This window comes from Mya arenaria, chromosome 8, assembly GCF_026914265.1.
Source record: "Mya arenaria isolate MELC-2E11 chromosome 8, ASM2691426v1".
Taxonomy (NCBI): Eukaryota; Metazoa; Mollusca; class Bivalvia; order Myida; family Myidae; genus Mya; species Mya arenaria.
Genome location: NC_069129.1, coordinates 20,790,719 through 20,814,483, shown reverse-complemented (window position 1 = coordinate 20,814,483; position 23,765 = coordinate 20,790,719). Strand labels below are relative to the sequence as shown.

Sequence of the window (23,765 nt, the reverse complement as noted above, 5' to 3'; positions counted from 1 at the left end):
TATACGAGTATATAAGTATATAATTAATTTGCATTTACGCTGAAGTTTAGTGTATTCATATGGTATACGACATTAAATTGGATACGTCTTTGCAAGACAAATAATCTCTTTTCGTTCTTTTATGTTTTGTAAATATATCCGAAGCAACAACTTGGTCGGAAATATACGGCAAGCGGCGTCATTTGTCATTTTTACAAAATTCTTATTGTCATTAAATTCCATCTTGTTTTTTTTTGTCTTTGTGTATTTGTAATGTTTTAATTGAATATGCTTTAAAAACTTGACTTTTTGATGTTTTCAGATTTCAATTTATTTGTTGTTGTGTTTTTTTCATTCTACTGGTTGCAGGAATATAAGTATCTTCCATGGCTGAGAGTGTAAGACAGGTTCATCCCGACCCGAGCGTAGGGTGTTTTGCGGAAACGAGGTTTTAAATGTACTTTTTCTGGAACTCTTTTGTGCTTAGTGAAAATAATTGCGTATGGATATGCGATAGCACGTGGTTGTCATGGATATGCGCGCAGTGATCCAGTTAATGTTAATAGTCAAAATCGGTATTTTTAAATAGTTCTAAGGAAAATGAAGCATTATTTCTTGAATGGTGCGTGAAAACTGTTTTATGGTGACATTTGAAGCGAGAGATAGTTAATTAGCGTTCTAAATAATACCATAAGACAAGATTTCCTTGATGCTACTGACGATAGTCTTCAACAAGGGAGGTAATTACAATGTGGTGACCATTAAAAGGAGTTCCATACGGGCATTTTATCTTCGCCCGTGGGCAAGATAAGAATATCTAGCATGGTTAAATTATTAAATCTACTTATCTGAGGTCGGAGAAAATGTTACCCAATGTTATGAACAATTTATCATGCCAATTCGTTCTACAACAATTGTTTACATCCAGCAAACGGATGATCTCATTGTAGACATGATAAAAGCCAATATGTAGATGAATGCCTAGCCGACCGAACTATCAAAAACATGACACTTATGTTGCAATAAACTTTTTGCAGTATTCCTTGAAAAGCGAACATATGGATTTAGTCTGAGTTTAAAGGTGCTGTACTCCGTATGATGAAATAGCGAAAAAAAAGAGAAAATTGTCGAAAAATGACATAAACATGGTATATATGTGTACAATACATTGAAGCTTATTAACTGAAGTACCACATAGTTTACCATTATTTTTTTCGCAGTTATTTTCGTATTTTTCCATTCAAAAAGATTACTATGTATGTCTACCTAGTAGACTTCATTCCTTATGCGTAATTGGCTAGTCGATGTAATCACGTGATATTACCAAGCTAGGTATATAGCTTAAATATTCAAAGAGTTTAGGGTAAGCGTTCGTTGCACATTGGATACAACACTGGACTGCAATTTTGGCGACACCGGTTTGAACCCGGTCTTCGACTCGATTTTTTTTTACATTTCGGTATTTCTTTAACAATTATTATATCAAAACATTATATTAAAAATTTGTCGTGAGATTCGTTACAGAAAAAAAAAACTTTTTGGTGCCAAACTGGTGTGTAGTCCCTTTAAGAATTGTTAAATTATATGACAATAGTGGAATTGAAGTGGCTTTTTGAGATCTGCCTCAATTTGTCTCTTTGATGCCTTTATTGCTATGGTGCCTGATCATAAAACTATAAGACTCAAGTATATTTTGTTGTGCACATATTGATTCACAATTTCAAACACATTGAGTGCACTACAAAAAGCAGTGGGTATGGGACCCGAGATACACACCAACCTGTTTGCATCTCGCAAGAAAGATCCAGGGTTCAATACCTTAATCATAAAATAACCATAACACACTCGAAAGGTGTGCTTATATGTCATGCTTTGTGAGATTTTAAGTAACCAAATATCAGCAATTGTTATTTGTCAAGCATTCCGCTACTTTTATCAAGCAATAAAGGAACTTTCATCAGACACGCGACTATCCAAATGACATTTAATGCAAATTTGCTGAAAATTTTAGCTGTATATTGCCTTTTGCACGTAATATAATTATGATGTATCTCTGTGATTTGGACGGTCATGCCTTTGAATAAATGGTTATAGTAAAACAACATCATAAAATGTTTTTGAGTTAAGTTACTCAGAGGGGCTATAAAAAAGTTAACACAAAGCAATGGAAAATACAAGGACAAGCCAAGCTGCCAAAAGATATGGATGGCCTTTTGTTTACAGACACAACGTTCATGGTATAGAAGACATTTAACCCTAGACACACAACGGGAGACACATAACGAAAGAAACAACAACTAGAGATATGCAAAGAGCGTTATACAACGTGAAACACACAACGAGAGACACTAATCTAGCGACACACAACGAGAGACACTCATCTAGCGACACACAACGAGAGACACTCATCTAGCGACACACAACGAGAGACACTAATCTAGCGACACACAACGAGAGACACTCATCTAGCGACACACATCGAGAGACACTTATCTAGCGACACACAATGAGAGACACTCATCTAGCGACACACAACGAGAGACACTTATCTAGCGACACACAACGAGAGAAATTTATCTAGCGACACACAACGAGAGACACTTATCTAGCGACACACAACGAGAGAAATTTATCTAGCGACACACAACGAGAGACATTTATCTAGCGACACACAACGAGAGACACTTATCTAGCGACACACAACGAGAGACACTCATCTAGCGACACACAAAGAGAGACACTTATCAAGCGACACACAACGAGAGACATTTATCTAGCGACACACAACGAGAGACACTTATCAAGCGACACACAACGAGAGACACTCATCTAGCGACACACAACGAGAGACACTTATCTAGCGACAAACAACGGGAGACATTTATCTAGCGACACTCAACGAGAGACACTTATCTAGCGACACACAACGAGAGACATTTATATAGCGACACACAACGAGAGTCACTTATCTAGCGACACACAACGAGAGACATTTATCAAACGACACACAATGAGAGACACTTATCTAGCGACACACAACGAGAGACATATATCTAGCGACACACAACGAGAGACACTTATCTAGCGACACATACCGAGAGACATTTATCTAGCGACACACATCGAGAGACACTCATCTAGCGACACACAATGAGAGACACTCATCTAGAGACACACAACGAGAGACATTTATCTAGCGACACACAACGAGAGACACTCATCTAGCGACATACAACCAGAGACACTCATCTAGCGACACATAACGAGAGATACTCATCTAGCGACACACAACGAGAGACACTTATCTAGCGACACACAACGAGAGACATTAATCTAGCGACACACAACGAGAGACACTTATCTAGCGACACACAACGAGAGACACTTACCTAGCGACACACAACGAGAGACATTTATCTAGCCACACTCAACGAGAGACACTTATCTAGCGACACACAACGAGAGACACTTATCTAGCGACACACAACGAGAGACATTTATCTAGCGACACACAATGAGAGACACTTATCTAGCGACACACAATGAGGAACATATATCTAGCGGCACACAACGAGAGACACTTATCTAGCGACACATAACGAGAGACACTTATTTAGCTAAACACATCGAGAGACACTTATCTAGCGACACACAACGAGAGACATTTATATAGCGACACACAACGAGAGACACTTATCTAGCGACACACAACGAGAGACATTTATCTAGCGACACACAACGAGAGACACTTATCTAGCGACACACAACGAGAGACACTTACCTAGCGACACACAACGGGATACATTTATCTAGCGACACACAACGAGAGGCACTTATCTAGCGACACACAACGAGAGACACTTATCTAGCGACACACAACGAGAGACACTTATCTAGCGACACACAACGAGAGACACTTATCTAGCGACACACAATGAGGAACATATATCTAGCGACACACAATGAGAGACACTTATCTAGCGACACATAACGAGAGACACTTATTTAGCGAAACACATCGAGAGACACTCATCTAGCGACACACAATGAGAGACATGGTTGAGGTTAAAACGGTTAACAAATACCCCAGCTCACACGTGTACCAACATAAATTCACGGAGCAGCAGTCGTTGACAATGTCTTTATTCAAGTAGTCCAAGATCATTCAAACGTTAATAAGCGCCGAATGAATATCGAACGATTCATGTATCTGCAACCAGTTGTGTATGCATTAAAGCACCTAGAATCTAATATAAGCTAAATCGGACTGACACCAATCTTCGCTAGTACAAGTTTCGTAACACAACTGTCAATAGATGCTGCTATCGATTGACAATAAATGGTTTAATATATTTCTTAGACGTCTAGGAGTTTAGGTCGGCAGAAAGTGTAGCTTTTTCGCAGCTTTGTTGATTTATTGCATGCCGTCAGTCCATCATAACTTTAGCGTGACCGCCAATATCCGCTAAGGCCACACCAAATTGATGTTTCGCTCCGCGGATTTACCGCTCCAATTTTTTTGAAAATATAAAAAATATTTTTTTTCTGCGCCCGCTCCTATATATTAATCGCCAGCCAGATTTTGGTTAAAAAAATAAAGGCTGAAGAAATAATCAATTATATATTTCTACGCTAGTTTAAGTGTTTTTGTAAAGGAAAGTAACATCTCATAACAATTAGTGAAAACTATTGATTATGTTATTGTTTGTATTGTGTCAGCAGGTCCCGTAAAATTAAATCCATAAGTGTTTCGATTTTAGGTTTTAAAAGTGATTTCAAGTGGTTGATCTTTCCCGAGTTATTGTGACGTCATTTGAAAAAAATGTTTCCGATTACAGCCGGGTCGTTCTATTTAAAGAATGGGTAAGAAAGGATGAAGAATCAGTTAAATGAAATGAAGTATTTTTTTAACAATTATTGAATGAGATAATGAACTATTGGTGTAAATATAAGTAATAAATTGCAGGATTAATGTCATTATCTGGGATATGAACGCAATTGGGCTGTTCAAAGTACGTATTTTATTAGTTCATGCAAGTTTTGTTTACAAAATTGTCATTAAAAGTTCACGCAATATCCTTGTTCAAGTATTCTAAGAGCAAGCCTCGAGTTTCCTCCTATCGGCAAAAACTTGCATTGGATTGATATAGCTTTCGACAATAATGACGCAAACGATTTGTGACATGTTATGATGCATGATTAGTCTGTCTCAATGTTTTTGTGGCGTTTTATGTCTCTTGTTAAGTGACCTTGTGCTTCTAGGGTAACCGTTTGTATTTTTGACCACTCGGCTTGTCTCCTTATTTTCATTGCATCATAGTAGTTATTTACAAATTGAAATGATGTTTTGATGATTTAGAGACAAAACCAAATATTCTCACATTTTGTTCTGAACAATTGTGTTTCAAGACATAAATACGCAAAACAATCGTGCTATGATTATCATCCATGTTTTGAAATGATATTTTTTTGAGACAAACATTTACACAGTTATTCTAACACTAAATGTATGTGTACATATGATATATCAAATATAGAATACAGATATGATATTATACATTGTATCTATGACAGACTTGAACAATTCTGAAATACATTCGTATACTATCATTATGTTTGTATGTATATACAGACCCTCCTTACATGAGTTATTGCTAGATAAAACTAAATGAGACCACGTGATCACATCACGTTTTCTGAACCAGAAACCGCAACATGAAAGATATATATATATACATCATTATGTCATATACAATTCCAATATAAATAAAAGCAACCCATTCGTATGTTTTATTATTAATTGACGTATGTTTGGCTTCAAGTGTCGAATATGATATTTGTTTTGCAGCCCTTCCCAGGACAGGATTTTTGTCGTCTGATAAACATCATTTGATTTAGCACGTTAACATAACTTTGATTTATCAATTATTGTACAATTTATGCGTTTTTTTAAAAAAAAAATGACATATGTTTGTTTTAGCCATGTGCTTTTATGTGGTCTCCATTTTTCATTTAAAACGCAATATAGTACACGTTGGCCCTTAGGCTTGTTCCTGTAGTTTCGTTTCTTATCAGATCTCATCGAAAAAAGCTTATTCTGATTAACTTTGAAAATCAATGTATTAACAAGTCTTATAATTTGCACGCGATTATTAAATATACAGCGAAAACAACATGTTTGCTGCGACACGTTGTTGTCAGCAGGGCGGAGAAAATGAAAAAGGCAGACTGTGTGTGATGCTCATACTTTCAAACAATGACTACATCGTATCTTTGTAAAGTGTTTGCATTAGGTACTCTGAGTTGTATACTTTCGTCTGCAGATAGAGTTGGGATATCTAATCATTGAAGTATTTCGGGTTTATCTATTAGTTTATTATTATTTGTTTTATTATTAAGTTTCCTTAAGTTAATGCATACTTTGATAAGATTTTTCTTTTACGTTTTTACTTTATTCAGGACTTTTATGATAAATATGAGGATGTGCACGTAAACTGGTTTAAACCCACAGTAAATTTAAATTTTACTGACGGTTTCAAGTCGGTATCTAACAATACTTGATAAACACACCTAGTTTTTATTTAATAAATCTGTACTGTGTAGTTTTTGAAGTTATGTGCTGTTGTTCCATGTTTCTTGTTTGTGATAATTTGTTTTTGTGTTCTATGTCTTTTGCGTGTCATAAAACGGGGTATGTTTAAACTTTTGGCTACTGAGCTTGTTTCCGAAGTGTTTTTTTCATATAAATGTAACACGAAAATAATTTTAATAAAACACGAAATCAGTAAATCCATACAGCTGATATACTGTTGACGTGTCTATCCAGCATTTTAACTCTTAATTTAAAAATGCACTTAAATAAATTAAATCATTGGATCTCGAAGTAGTGAAGTCCATGAACAAAGCTTATAAAAGTTACTGTACTCATGAGCATAATACATTTCAGGGTCATTCAATAAGTTGCTTGACTGGAATTATGTCGAGTAAGTTGCTATAAATATAAATTAACCGTTTAACTGATGAATATACATGTAGTACAATATAGTTGCTTAACTTTCCTTTATTCAATTCTGAATCGAATATAGTTTCAAGTCCAGTAGTAAAACTCAATTCTGAATTGCCGACACAGATACTAGAAACAGTTTTTATATATAGTATTCATGAATCGTTACATATCAGATGTTAAGTTTTTGATCCAAGGACGTTAGACTATAAGTATAAATTGCTTATTCGAACGTATTGTCTTATTCTTACGTCAATAAATTATTGATTCGATATTTTATCTAGTGCTTTAAGGCTGATAAAACCTTCCGTATCATACTGATGCATGAACGAAGAGGTTGTCATATAAAACATAAAGGGTCACATTTGAGAGACTTTCGTTGGGCATACTGGTAGCAAGACAGAGTGTAAATTATTTGTAGTTACCAAATTCTGGTATTCAAATTCACAGACAATGCCAGAGATAACACGCGACTTTTGTCGATTGAAAAGTTTTTGGAGCACACTTCGAACAGATTTTAGTGAGCCATGGCGATGCTTTATAGGACCTGGTGCAGTCAACTTCTCCATCTGTTGTAGGAGTTTTAAGGAAATCAACGATATTAAGTCTGAAACAATAAAAAAAACTTAAAGTGCTGATTAATCATCATTTGAGGCCTTAGTACAGTCAAAATGAACAGAACTAATTAGCTCTTTTTTACAAAAAAAATGTCTTTGTCCGAAAATGTGCTTCAACGTAGATATTCAACGCAGATAACCCTATGTTTTGTTTAAATATATGATACAGTTATGTCATAGTATTATTGTACACATTTTTCAATCTACAATGTAAATCAGAACAAAATGATCATAATAGACTCATTTAAGCCAAGATATTTTTTTGTCAACAAGAGTAGTTGTTTACCTTACAAATCCTCTATGTGTATAAAAGTAAAACTTATTATGTCGGAATAAACATTCTTGCATAACACGTAGAAGACATACAGCTTCTCTAAATCCCTAGATATACGGTTTTAGGCGTAATTTCAAGGCTTCTGTTCTCGTTTTAATTAACTTATTTGTGTATGGATTCCGACAAGTAGGTTGTCCACGTGATGGTTTGGTGACATATTTACATATTAACATATTTACAGTTGTAATAGAAAGCACTAGCGAACGACTGTATAAAAAATGTGTTGATAAATGGTCTTAAAGAGTTCAAAAAAAGTATATTACTAAAACATTTATAGTATGCAAGTATACTGATAGTTAGATGTACATATGTTGTTTTTTTATTCAAATTGTTCAAATAATCAAGTCAATTCTTATGTTCACTGTTTCATGATGGCATAAATGGATTTGTTTTTGTGTTTAAAAAACCAAATCCGTTTTAGTATATATGTTTCATGATATCTATACTGTTTAGACTATCTTGAAACGATATATGTATTTCAAATTTTAAGGGACTCATGCAAACTTAATATTTCTTGGAAAATCAAGCCAAAAATGAGAAGCTGAACTAATTTTGGAAAGTGTTGTTACTAAATGTGAATGCATTTCTTTATGTTATTATTTTTTATGCATTTCTTTATGTTACTATTTGTTATGCATTTCTTTATGTTACTATTTGTTATGCATTTCTTTATGTTACTATTTGTTATGCATTTCTTTATTTACTATTTGTTATGCATTTCTTTACGTTACTATTTGTTATGCATTTCTTTATGTTACTATTTGTTATGCATTTCTTTATGTTTCTATTTATTATGCATTTCCCTATGTTACTATTTGTTATGCATTTCTATATGTCACTATTTGTTATGCATTTCTTTACGTTACTATTTGTTATGCATTTCTTTATGTTACTATTTGTTATGCATTTCTTTATGTTTCTATTTGTTATGCATTTCTTTATGTTACTATTTGTTATGCATTTCTTTATGTTACTATTTGTTATGCATTTCCCTATGTTACTATTTGTTATGCATTTCTATATGTCACTATTTGTTATGCATTTTTTTATGTTACTATTTGTTATGCATTTCTTTATGTTACTATAAGTTATGCATTTCTTTATGTTACTATTTATTATGCATTTCTTTATGTTTCTATTTGTTATGCATTTCTTTATGTTACTATTTGTTATGCATTTCTTTATGTTACTATTTGTTATGCATTTCTTTATGTTACTATTTGTTATGCATTTCTTTATGTTACTATTTGTTATGCATTTCTTTACGTTACTATTTGTTATGCATTTCTTTATGTTACTATTTGTTATGCATTTCTTTATGTTTCTATTTGTTATGCATTTCTTTATGTTACTATTTGTTATGCATTTCTTTATGTTACTATAAGTTATGCATTTCTATATGTTACTATTTGTTATGCATTTCTTTATGTTACTATTTGTTATGCATTTCTTTATGTTACTATTTGTTATGCATTTCTTTATGTTACTATTTGCTATGCATTTCTTTATGTTACTATTTGCTATGCATTTCTTTATGTTACTATTTGTTATGCATTTCTTTATCTTACTATTTGCTATGCATTTCTTTATCTTACTATTTGTTATGCATTTCTAGTTTACAATTAATCCCAATTGGATTGAGAGTGGAGTGTTCGTAGGAGAGTTGAATGAACGGTTTTGTATGAAGACAAACCTTTCAGGAATATGATTATGCAGATTGTTAATTTGTTCCAAAGTTCATCGTTCTCAAACTAGGACGGCATAAGACATATTCGAGACTGTCAGATCGTTAATAGATAGAACTCAAGAAAAAAATTACAAAACTTTTTTTGTTGTTTTCTTTTCTTTTTGTTCATAGTAAAGATCGTTCACGCCATAGTTTCAAACGCAGCTTTCTAATGCTGAAAACAATTAACCAAGAATGAGTGCTTAACATATTAAATTAAGATTAAGATTATTTTGTTATTTGCATTTTGATGTTGAGTATCTTTATTTCAGTGTTAGGTTGTAAATCGTGTTCTATAGTTACTTTTTTATTTAATATAAGCATCTGCCCTCACACTTGCCCCAACATTAATTCCTTAGAGAAAATAAAACAAAACTATAAACTAAATCATTTGTCCTCAAAGCATTGACCATTTTTAATGTGTATGTAAATTAGCGTTTGAATTAATACATTCATTGGCAAGTCAGTGTTGAAGAGTATAAAACTTTTGGTGCATACATGCTTTTATGTTTTTTTAACCTTGAGTTCTGGCCAAGGTAGATCATCTTTTTGTCGTTTCATTGGTCCATTAAAAACCCTTGCCTCTAAATGCGGATTGTCTACAAACTCCGGTCGACATTTGGTAATCTAAAATTGATTAGCTGATTTGATTGTCGGTTTTAAACAAACCGTAGTATGGGAAAGGGCATCAAGTGGGATATGCTGCTGCATGTTTTTCATTTGCCAATCAAACTGGTCGGAAAAAAGATTTCATGGCCTGAAATAGATTGCCCTTTGGTGCTACTGGATGAGTTCCCGAACTAGTTAGAACTCGATTGAGCAGTTGGGGTAAACGCAAATCAGCAACCGATCGGAAACCAGTTGGCAGACAAAAGAGCAATCGGTCACCGACCTTTCTCAAAATGGGCAATCGAGCATCGACAGCAATCAGCCATGATTCGGCAGTAAACCAGGAACCGCTCGTCATACATTTACCAATGACTCGGTTCACTTATTTTAATCTGGTGCAGACCACTTGGCAGGACATCATGAATATGTGGCGTAACAGTCGTAGACAATGTCTTAAATCGAGCTATCTAAAGTCATTCGAACTATAACGAGCACCGATTGAACATCGGAAGATTCATGTTTCTAAAACCTTTAGATACTTTGATGGGTGTGAGCTCCTTTTGTGATGTTTGTATCCTTGGTTCTTGTGGTATACGTTTTCTTTCTTTGCTTCAATTGTCGACTGTTGGGCTTGTCTCTGTAATTAGCATTGTAGTCTACATCATTAAATTTACATTCTAATATATAATGGTTAGTCATCATTCTAAGACCTTATTTATGTTTCTATACTTGTATGTCACTGGCAAAAGACATAGAACCACAGTCGTCAAAACATCCTTATATTGATTGGCAGTGCTTAATACATTTCTTAGAAGCTTTTGTGGTTTATCGGTAAAATGCGTTGCTTTTCGCAGCTCTGTTGATTTATTGCAAACCGTCATGTTGTCAAAACTAAAGCGAATCGCAAAGATCCGCTAATTTCTAAAATTTACCAAGCATTTTACTGGCATCCTGCATAACGCATTGCAATGAAAATACAAACTTAGGGATTTGTCATCAACATAAATATCTTGACAGTTCCAGGAGATCTGAACTGTACAGCTTTCCTTGTTTTTGTTTAAAGATGCACACTTACTCCCAAAAAGGATTTATCACAATTAAAACATTTGTTATAATTTACCAAAAAGATGTAAAATGTCGAAATCAATTGTTTAATATGTTTCCATTTTCAGCTACTTAATACACGGTACAATCTTGTTATCAGTAATTTATATTTTCCATAAATGCATAATTTAGTATGTAGTTAAAGGTTTACCTATCAAAATTTAGGTTTGTTATTGAGGATATATATTGAATAAGAGTGTCACTCTAATACCTCAATCGGAATTGTTCCCTGCGGGATGGGGGGGGGGGGGGGCGTGCGTGGGTATTCAAGGTCAAAAAAATATTTTCACTATACAAACACAAAATTCGATATAGCCTGCAGTCCTTATAATCTCAATCTATTTTATATTTATATAAAATTTTGTGCTGTTTTCCATGTTTTCTTGTTTGTGATTTTTTTGTTTCCGTGTTCTGTGTCTTTGGCGTTTACCCTTTGCCGTTAAACGGGGTTTATGTTTAAACTTTTGGCTACTGGGCTTGTTTCTGTAGGTTTTCATATAAATATCTATAGAACTATAGTTCCATCGAACATTCGTCTGCTCGTTTGTAATTTTCCTCGTTTGTTGCTTTGTTGGTCATACATCCCATCGCTTGACTTTTACACCTATGTATAATATGTTTGTATATTGAGTAATTTTACATGTATGAAACATCAGAAAAACTAATAAGTTCTTAGCAATTACCGCTGTCATTTTATGCGTGTTTATCATTCATTTATTATCAAGATGAATAACCAGGACGTGCTCCCCCTCTTACCTCAAAGGTAAGATATATGCTCTAAAGGTTGAAATGCGAGTTCGGGTATATTGATATCTGCCAAATTGTCATTCAGAGTTTACATAGACAATGGATGGGGGTAGGGCGAACTCATTGCACGAAACATTGATCCGCTAGTGCACGTGGTGTAAAGCACTCAAGCACTAGGCGATATCCTAAAGACTCACACTTAAGGTTCAAATGACCTATTTTGTCTTGTCACGTGATTTCGTTACTACAGTTTAAGTCATTAAAAATCATCAGTTACCTACACGAAGATAAAAAGAACGCTGATACAATTGTGAAAAATGAGGTCTTTGACGAATAATCATTAAAAATCATACGTAAAAAATAACCTCCGATAATTGCCAAATCGATCACAACAGTCACACAAGTTCGGGGATTTAACAAATTTTATTATTTTCGTCGTCTAGCTTGGTTCTATGAAAGCCTGGCTAGCTAGGGGATTGCTCTTTCCCGCAACATTATTAAATAACACCAAGTGAAGCATTCAGGCATTGTGATTATATCACATTTTCAATAAACTTAATGCCGCAACGTAAATGATATGATAGCAATGAAAGCAACCCAATAATTCCATTGACATATGTATGGCTTCAACGGACGAACATGATATTTATTTAGCAGCCCTTGCCAGGACAGTATTTTTGTCGTTTAATAAACGTCCTGATGTCGTTTGATTCAGCACGTAAACACAGCTTTTATTATGTTAGGGTAAATGTGTGCGTAAACTATAAATGTGTATGTTTGTTTTGTCTTGTCCTTTTTGATCTCATATTTTTCATTTAAACAGCAATATAAGGGGCTGGCACCTGAAAAACTAAAAATCAAAATAATAATTCTTATAATTGTCCCGCGATAAATAATTATACAGCGAAGTCAAATGATTTTTTGCGACACGCTGTTTTCAACAGGACGAGGAAAATGTAAAAGGCGTGAACATGACAAGAACCGAGGCTACATAGGCAAGCGACGTGATAATCAATGTTTTACTCGTTGTCAAATAATAGTAAGATGACTAGCTAGAACAGCGGTATAAAACTTTTCATTGATAATAATGATAAAAAGACGAAATTTGTTAATTAGTATAGTTGATTTCCTTTTGACTCTTAATTCAAACATCCAAGTTATGTATAAAAACAGTGGATCTCGAAGCAGTGAAATCCATAAACAAAAAATTGTGGTTCGATACTTCGACAAACTTTCGGTTCTATAATAAAACCTGGCTTTTATTACGTTTAACAAAAATCAAAAGTCATAAAAATGGTCACATCACAAAGAATTTCGTCGGTTTAAAAGTGTCTTTTAGTGATTTAAGTGAACCAAGACGATGCTTTTAACGACCTGGTGCAGTCAAGTTCTCCATCTGTTGTAGGAGTTTGTTCGGATTGAGCGTTAGTCCGAAACAATAATTATTGCATTTTCACATGTGCTTATTAATGATCATTTGAGGCGTTAGTACAATAAAAAACATAATTGTTAAACTTATATTTTCCGAAACTTATTGATAGAAATGAGATTATTTAACTTTACAAATCCTCTATTTCGTAACAAGTAAAACCTAGAAATATCTGAATAAGCTATTATTGATATCACCAGTAAGGCATATGACTTCACATCATCCAATCACATACGGTTATGGTTTTTTTCATGGCTTCCCTTTCAGTTTAATCACTTCGGTTGTGTTAAGATTCCGACAAGAAGACTGTCCACGTGATTGATTTGTGACGCCTACGTTTTACAGCTGTAAGCGCACAAGCGAGAATCTCTCTGATAAAGAATGTGTTATTAACTGGCCATTTATAGTTGCAATATAGTAAATTACTAAGAGTGTTTGTTGTTTGGTGGTAATGGTGTTTTGCTGTGTCCTATCAAAATATACATGTATAGTTACATGTATGTTTTTATTTAAAACAATTTAATTCTCATGTTTATACATATACATGTATGTCCAAATGGATGTGTATATACCCGTTGTAGTATTCATATTTCAAATTTCTTTTTTATGTTCACCTTTATTCGTTATAACTTTTTTCAAGCGATTCTATAAGAGATTGATGCTTTCTTGATATTACTTAACCTATCGTTTCCTTCCATGTTACGTTGCCGGACAAGGTTCGATTTGTTCCAAACAAAAAACTTTTCTTTTGTCAGTCATACCTCTCTTCATCCGTTATGATGGATACTATCATATAAGCGTCCACATTTGTATCTTCCTCCGGAAACTGAACAAAAGGACATCTACATTCGAGCAATCAATGTGAAAGGCCTTGTCGGAGAAACGTCAAAATTATAATTTTCACTTTTTCGGCATCGTTGATATATATTTAATGGCTTTTGAAAAAAAGAAACTGCGTACGCAGTGGTAAAAATAACTTTGGCGGTGTAACATCTTCCATTGTTCACAATGAACAGTTTCTATAATTTAAAAGACATATTCAAAGTTTGCATATACTATGTGTTTTCTAAGATTCTCTCTTCTTTATTGTTTTATTAGGGCTTTGTTCATGCAAAGAAAATAAAATCGAACAATATCTGAATACAGTACTAACGGAAACAAAGTACATATAGGATTAATATGTACATTATGTCGCCTTAATGAAGTTTTGCAATCTTAATCAAGCCATGGTGTGCAATTAAAAGAGGAAAATATCAGAGTGAGTTATTTACTCACCGATATATAGTCTAAAGTAGCATGCGTAACCAGGATACAATGACGTACGTATCAAGTGTTGACTGCATTGAAATGATCGTGAAATTTAAAATTTATATTCTGGAGTCTACTGTTTATAGCTTACATTCAATTCGCAAATGGTAAGGCAGCTTAACAAAAAAACTAAAACAGTTAAAACATATGACGCTATTCGGATAACGTCGCATATATAACTCACGTACCTTCTCATCTAGGTAATTACAAAATCCAGCAGGGTTTCTTTTTTACCAACATTACAGATACTGTGCTTTCCACAGCTTATATAGACAATGCTATTGTTTTAACCGAACGCTTAGTTTACATGTACATTCTTACACCCACGTTTCAATGCTCGCTCTTCCCATGTTCAAAACTTTCAGTGACGTCATACTAAATATGTTTTTTCGGATGTGTGTATGACCTGTGTACCAATGAACAAGAAAATGTTGGTGTTTTTAAACATGTTTATAGAACAGAACAGAAATTTTATTCGACTTAAGCATAAAAAGCTCATCGTCACAACAATATGTATAGAAACAATGCATGGCATGTGACAAATATAACATAAGTTCTATTAATAAATCAATCATAAGTTTGATATAGATATTGTGAGAGTGTGTATAACAATAACAAGAATGTCATCGATATTAAGGTATAATATGAAAAGGTAATGATTTCGGTGTTATAAAAATCTATATGAATTTCTCTCTCTATATAAATACTTCTCAACGTTGATTAATACAGCCGCAAGGTTCAAGCTGCGTGATACATACAACTTTGTGGCTACTGTTTAAGGATATGAATATTACAAAAAAGACAACAAAACCAACAACAACAACAATAACAACAAAAGGAAAAACACGCACTCAAAAGGAAAAAGAATATGTACATCTCGTATGTCCTAAGGATCTACAGATTTATGTTCAAACACTACCGTTTATGATACAATCAAAATACCAAAGAAACATTTATACTATATTAAGGAATCACGTAATTTGAAGGACTTATCACAGTAAAGCGCTAACTTCCTTAGGGTGGTTTGGTTGTTACTTTGCATTAAAACAATATATTTCATCAAACTCGTATGAGTGTAAAAATACTTCGGAATATATTGACGTCTAAGGTCCGCATATACTGGACATTTGAGGACGAAATGAAATTCGTCCTCAATATCATTTAAATTACAGAGTGAACATTTTCTTTCATTCCTAGGAACCTTATTGTGTCGACCTATTTCTATAATTAGTTTATGGGATGAAAGGCGTAATTTAGATAAAATACTTCTATACTTTGTATTTTCAACAAGACTGAGATATGAAGATTGTTCAAAATTTGTCTTAATTTCTTTAAACACATCTAGAGACGGAGACAAGTCTAACCCAGACCTCCAATTGCTGATATAAATATCTCTGAGTCTACTTTTTAGTACGGGAACAAATACGTCCATTTTTACCGACTCAGGGTATAACCATATTTCATAAAGACCGGATGATTGGAGAATTTCCTTAACCTTTGATGCCCAGTTCGTAGACGAATGATTTTCAACACTATACATTTGATCCTGTAATATAACATTTAAAATGCAATTATCTCGCTTGACTATATGAAGTTTTAAGAAATATTTAACCATTCTTACATGTCTTTCGATATATAATGGGAACCTGCCCAACTCTCCGTACAAAGCCAACGTATTGGTTGACTGTTTCACATTTAATACCCATTTACAAAACTTTTTGTGGACTCTTTCTACCACGTCCGAATTTATATAACCCCAGACTTCAGAACCATAGTTAAGGACTGATAATACGTATGCATCAAACAGATTAAACATTATATCTATTGGCACTTTAATATTACGGACTAGCGCCATCAAAGAGTGAAGTGATCTCAACCCCTTTCCAGCTAAAGTTTTTGTAGCTTGCATAAATGCACCGCCACTACTAAATACAATTCCTAAATAATTAAACGAGCTAACAATTTCCACTTCCTTATTGTCATAAAACCATTTATCATTAATACCTAGTTTTCCACCCTTTCTGAACACCATTACCTTAGTCTTATCTATATTAACAGTGAGGTTCCATTTGCGACAGTATGAATGTAAACTATTTAGAGAATTCTGCAATCCTGCCTTAGTTTCTGATACAATAACCGCATCGTCGGCAAAAAGCAGCAAATAAATTGAAATATGGTCAATGTTAATTCCGACGTCAAGGTTTTCTTGTAGATGCATTTCAATATCATTAAGAAAGAGAGAAAAAAATATCGGCGAGGTTATCTCTCCTTGAAACAGGCCAATGTCACTATTAAAAAAATCTGATAATGTTCCCAAGTGTTTTACACATAGTTTCACTTCATTATACATTGATCTTACTAGGGACAAAACTTTACCATCAATTCCCAACTTAATAAATTTATACCAGAGTCTGTTTCTATCAATGCAATCGTAAGCTTTTTTATAATCAATGAAACAACAGTAAAGCTTTTTTTTTCTTTCAAACTGCTTTTGAATCAATGAATGCAAAATAAAAACAGGATCCACAGTACTGTACTTATTTTTAAACCCAAATTGTGCATCTGTTAATATACTATTTTCCTCCGCCCACGCTTTTAATCTTTCATTCAATATAACAGTGAATAATTTTGAAAAACAGCTAGTAAGAGTTATCCCCCTATAATTATTTGGATCTGATTGATCACCCTTTTTATGAATTGGGATAATAACACCAGATGCCCAAGCGCTTGGAAATGACTTCATGTCCAATATATGGTTAAAAAAAGAATTCAATGGCCCAATGATTAGTGGGACTGATACCTTAAAATACTCGTATAACACATTGTCAATAGAAGCAGCCTTATTTGAGCCTAGTTTCCCAATTGCTTTTTTAATTTCATCATTTGTGATAGGTGCATCCAACGAATCAAATGTAACATTTTGTTCTACCTCCGCATCGAACTGGCCAACAAAATCATCATAGTCATCATTATCACGAGATTCAACACCTGACATGAGGTTACTAAAAAAAGTTCGAAATTCCTCGTTAGTGATATTATCGGACCCATTTACCATCTTCGATGGTTTAAATATTCTCCAAAATTCTCTTGGGGTCTTTCGTCTGAGATCATTCATTTTACGACAACGTGCATAGTTGAATATATTTTTAGACTTCCGACACTGATACTTGTAGTCTTTCTTCGCGTTATACAAAGATGCTCTATCAACATCAGAATGGTTAAGATTAAATTGACGCACTGCATTTTTATATATTTCATATTTATGTTTACACAAATCGTCAAACCATTCCTGTTTCCTATTCCCATCATGAAATCCGACATTTCTTTTTTTAGCTGTTTTACGAAAATACTTATTTCCGTGATCACATAAAAAGATTGTAAAAATCGATGTCAATCTATCAACATTCCCCTCCCCGCTGATCTCAGTATTTAGATCATGTATCAGGCTATCGATATTTTGTGTTATATCTCTCACAAAAGAAGCCGTGTATTTTGTGTCAAATTTATAAAATGTGAATTCATTATTTCCATCGCTTGGATCCCGATATATTGTCTTTATTTTAAATGAGAATGACACAGGTGCATGGTTAGAGAACGTATTAAAATCCCCGACTGTAAAATTTGCAAGCAGATCAAAATTATCATGGTGTGTCAACAAATAATCAACTACACTGGCCCCGTTATAGGTCATACAGGTAAAATTCCCACGGTCTCCTGGCCATCGACCGTTAACTATACGCTGATTGGTTGCCTTGCACAGGTCAAGTAAGTATTCACCAAAGCGATTGGAAGTTAAATCTCGCGAGACGCGTGGCGTAGGTGTATCTATGGCGATAACGTCATTTACATTTATACTACGATCGCATTGAATGAAATCCGCTTTACTACCAGTCCTACTATTTAAATCGCCTGACAAAAATATTTTCCCACGTTGGCTAAACAATAAAATATCTTGTTCTAACTGGGTAAAAATGTCAACATTATACATGTTATGAACCGGAGATGACTCCGGGGCAATGTATGTAAAGCAAATATATAAATCATCATCAATATGAAAGAAGTTTTTATCTAGTCTTATCCAAATAATACAATCAATTGTATTTTTTATTAAATGCACACCATTACGAATTTCATCTTTAATATATACTATAATTCCACCACTGGATCGTTTGGCCCGTCGATTTTGATATTTACGATATGAATGAATAGGTTTAGAATATCCTTTTATATCTATAATAGAGTTCTTATTAGTCCATGACTCGCTTAAACATATAATGTCATATTCACTAATGATATTTACAAAACTATTGGAAGATTTTTTCTGAAGTGTAAGTCCTTCTACATTCCATGATATACACTTTAGCACACTCTCACTAGCGTCCTAACACGGTCCACGGTAAAGCTGGTGGTTAATAAACAATTTATCGACCTTAATGTAGGCTTCCTTTCCATCCTTCCGGGCCTGGAGCATGATGGGTATCAGTTTCCGGCGTTGCTCGACTACCTCTCTTGGAAATTGTTCAGAAATACCGTAGATTGTGCCTTTCAGCTCTTTCGCCGCACGGCGTACCTTCTCGCGGTCGGGGAAGTTGGCGAACTTGGCCACAATCGGTCGAGTTTTTTCGGGATTGTAGGGACCTATCCGGTGCGCCCGCTGCAAACGTATTTGTTGAGAGGCATTTTCTGTTTTTAGTTTTTCTTGTATGAATTGTAATATTTTTTCCTCACAGTTTTCGTCCTTTTCCTCTGATAATTTATGAAACAGTAAATTGTCACGCATACTGCGGCATCTGAGGTCCTGGATTTCTGCTTTTAGAGCTGTTTCACTGGCATTGCGCTCACTTTCAAACTTTTTTACTTTTTGAATGTAACTATCTAAGTCTTTGTGCTGTTTGTTTATTTCCGACAATGTTTGGCTATCAAACTCGCGGCTCCTCTCAATGTCACACACATTACTCTCGAGAGCATTGATCTTTGTCTCCATGCTCTGGATCCGTGTATTTATATTGTTTACACTAGTTTGAATGGAATCCAGCCGAGCGAGTTTACTGTCCATGCTGTCTAATCTGTTTATAAGCATTTAAACTAGGTCATTTATATTGTACCTGGTGAATCTGATGTTGTTTGTCCACTCTGTGGCATCCCGGGTGGTAGCGATCCCCAGGCCGGGTACGGGCTTGCCGCCATGTTTAAGCTCTGCGGGTACATGAAGCCAGATCCCGGGCTGCAGTACTGTGCCTGTGGAGTTTGAGGGTTTGGATATTGACTAAACTGGCTGGTTGTAATCCCATTCTTATTGTTATTGCCACTGTTTTGACCTTTGTCAGTGTCCATTGTTTGTCTTTGTTTTCTTTCCCGCCGTTTACTTGGAGTTTGTTTTTCTTCTCCCGGTGAAGCTTTTGACTTTTTTCGTTTTCTAGTCATTAAGACTACTTCATATTAATCCAAAATAGTGTCTGAATGATTGATCTATCACTTATTTCCTTGCTAGAAACATAAAATCATCCATTTTTTCACTGCCCATTTTTTCCACCGCCACCATTGATATCACGTGACATACATCGTGTCCGCAGTGATAATAGAAGCAACTGAAACAGTTTTATTATTGATTTTTTTATCTTAAGTGATATTTGCGGAATGTTTGTGGATCCTTGTTTAACTTCAAACAGTTAACCGCCAAAACGACTAATCTTAATCAGCACATATACCATTCTATTATATACTTATAGTGTCTGCATTTGTATTGGCTTTTGCAATTACACATCTTTTCCACATGAATAAGGAAACTTGTCCTATTAGTGGAAATTGTGAAAATGCAACTTAAGATGTATATTTACTTTCAAAAATATATTGGACTTAATGAGAGGAAAGCTTTCAAATACGGGAAATGTGTTTAAGTGATCATATAGAACAGTTGTTGCTGTTAGTAGAATATATCGCTTATTACAATGTCATAAATTGCATGTGTATTGTCTACGTATGATATTTCATGTCAATGAAATATTTTTCTTCAAAAGGCCTGATTATTTTATGCTTGCTTTCTATGAAAATATCAAACCCTCTTTAGGTCAACTTCAGCATGAATATATGAGCTATAAAGCAATTGTTTTCTTGTTAAATTAATTTGTCATTACATTCAAAATATATCACTTATTCGAATTTTTATTGTATATGAAATACTCTTTCAAAAGTCATAAATATCTATGTCTAACTCGAAAAAGAACATCTCGTTTAGTTTTATTTTGATTTGTAAAATTATTGACAACGCCCCTCTCCAAAGCGACAATGTCTTCGTTATGACAAGAAGGCAGAAATGTATTGACTGTTTACGACAAAACACGTCATTTGTCATCCTAAATATTAGCAACGCAATCGAGAAAAATGATATTTTGTTTGGGAAAGTCTTGAAACTGAATGAGAACATACGATGTTTTTGTCATTCACGTTTGTATGCAATTAATCACAATTTGATTGATGGTTTAATGTTCGTAGAAGGGTTGAATAAACGATTGTGTATGAAGACGAGTCTTTAAGGAATATGCAGATTGTTAATTTGTTCCAAAGATCAACGTTCCGAAACTAAGACGACACAAGACCTATTTGACACTGGAAGATCGTTATCAGGTGGTATTCAAGAAGATTGTAATAGTTCTTTTATGATGTTTTTATTTGATTTATTTGTTCTAGTAAAGATAGTACATCGTTTTTGTTTCACATGCAGGTTTCCAATGCGGAAACATCTCACCGAGAATGATTTCTCAATTGATACAGTTTAAATCCCCTTCCATGTCTCTTCTATTATTTGTTTTGTGAGGTTGTGTATCTCTCTCTGAGTGGTAGGTCTTTGACCTTCATTCATAGTTTTTATTGTTTTGTTCCAAAAACATTATACAAAAACGATGTTGAATACAGGATGAAGCCAATGGCTTATATGGAGCATATTTTACACAGATTTACCTTTATATAAATTGTTTTACTACTAATGCACCAAACAAGTCCATTTTTTTTCTAGAACAAATCCAACTTAGGTTAATCAGAATATTTGTCAATTATTAGTGATATTTTCTTGAGAACATTGAATAATACGTCACACTTTTATGGAGTATTTTAATACATATCATTATTAACGTATTGATATCATTATTGCACACCTTGTATAGCAAAGACTAAAAGCTTATGAGAGATGTTAGACTAATCAGTATTTGCTATGCAGTTATGCTATTTATTTGTATCAGATCGTAATGCATTCGTCCTTTTATATCATTGGCTTAAGGTGTTTTGATCGAGGACGATTTTAAATTCATTGTTTACATTTAGACAACTGATTTTCTCACTATTGAAAATAAAAGTCAATACGTAGATTGTATATCTTGAATACCTTTCTGTATAAAACATGCAACTTCGGTTGCAATATTTATATAATAAGTACACTATTCTGCGAGAACAAACATATTGCTGTAGTTTGCGAATGCGATTTTTTTGGAAATTTATTCAGCAAATTCTGCTCATCAATAGGCGAAGCAAAGCATGAACGCAATGCTATTTTGCACCAAAGAAACGGTCAATTTCCAACGCCCCGTAGTGGCTACCTGCAGTCGTCGGATTCTCAACACTTAAAAGAGTTTCGTTTATCACGGCGCATTAAAGAGGGCGAGTTTACAAGAACTCCACCTCACACTTGTCCCGACATTGCTAAGAGAACAATAAAACATATAAGCCCACGTGGAGCCAGTATTGATATGAAGACAAGTTAGATATTGTAGTTCAAAGCTGTTTTTTTTCAATTGTGTCCTGGTTATTTAGTGTTATTACATATATCATTTGTCAACTATTCATGTATGCTTGTCACAGTTATTTGATTTAAAAAAAAACCTACCGGGCTTTGGTATCAAAACATTTGAAACTGATTTGGTTGTCGGTTTTCATCAAGCCGTTGTTTTGGAACGGTCATTAAGGGGGATATGCTGCTGCATGTATATTTTTTGCCAACATAACTGGTCGAGAAAAAGAATTCATGGCCTATAATCGATTGCCCTATGATGCTACTGGATGAGTACCCGAACCGGTTTTCGATTGAGCTGTTTTGGGTTAACGCAATTCAGCAACTGATCGGCAACCATTTGGCAGACAAATGAACAATTGGCCATTGACAGCAATCAGCAACGACTCAAATCTTGAATGACATCCGCTAGGCATCCATTTTACAACGGCGCGGTTAACTTATTTCAAAGTGGTGCAGACAACTAGGCAGGACATAAAAATGTGGTGTAGCAGTCATTGACAACGCCTTTAATCGAGCAGGTCTTTCAAACTAAATTGAGCGCCGATTGAACATATATTGAATATTCATGGTCGTCGTTTGTGCCATTTTTCCTCAATTATCGACAACCGGGCTTATTTATGTAGTTTTTATTGTATTCTTAAATAATTAAATCGCCTACATTCTGATATAAGTCCAACGGTTCGTCATCATTCTTTAAAGTTTCGAACCACAGTCATTAGGTCATCAAAACCTCCTGATATCGATTGGTAATTCGTCGCTAACTACATTTCTTAAAAACATTTGGGAGTAAGGTCGGTAAAGTGTGTAGTTTTACGCAGCTTTGTTGATTTATTGCAAACCGTCAGTTCGTCAGTTCATCAGAAATTGATATCCACAAATTTCTCAAATTTACCAAGCACATTATTGGCATCCTGCATGACGAATTGCATTAAAAATACAAACTTAGATATTTATCATCCATTTCCGTATCTAGACAGTGTGAGATGATCTCTACTGTACGACTTCCACTTTAGGTTTAACACCGTTATCAGAATTGTTCGGTGCGGGGAGGTATTCGATGAAGTCTGCAGTCCTTATAAGCTCTAATTATTTGTATCAATATCATATTCAATATATACATTTGGAA

General features: G+C 34.3%; 1 protein-coding gene across 1 annotated transcript; it reads right to left on the bottom strand.

Annotated features, from left to right (window-relative positions):
* Positions 1-19,237: 19,237 nt before the first annotated feature.
* Positions 19,238-19,912, bottom strand: LOC128244052 (uncharacterized). The gene has a single exon (XM_052962069.1). The coding sequence runs from the start codon at positions 19,910-19,912 to the stop codon at positions 19,238-19,240; it is 675 nt and encodes a 224-aa protein (XP_052818029.1).
* Between the last annotated feature and the right edge of the window lie 3,853 nt (positions 19,913-23,765).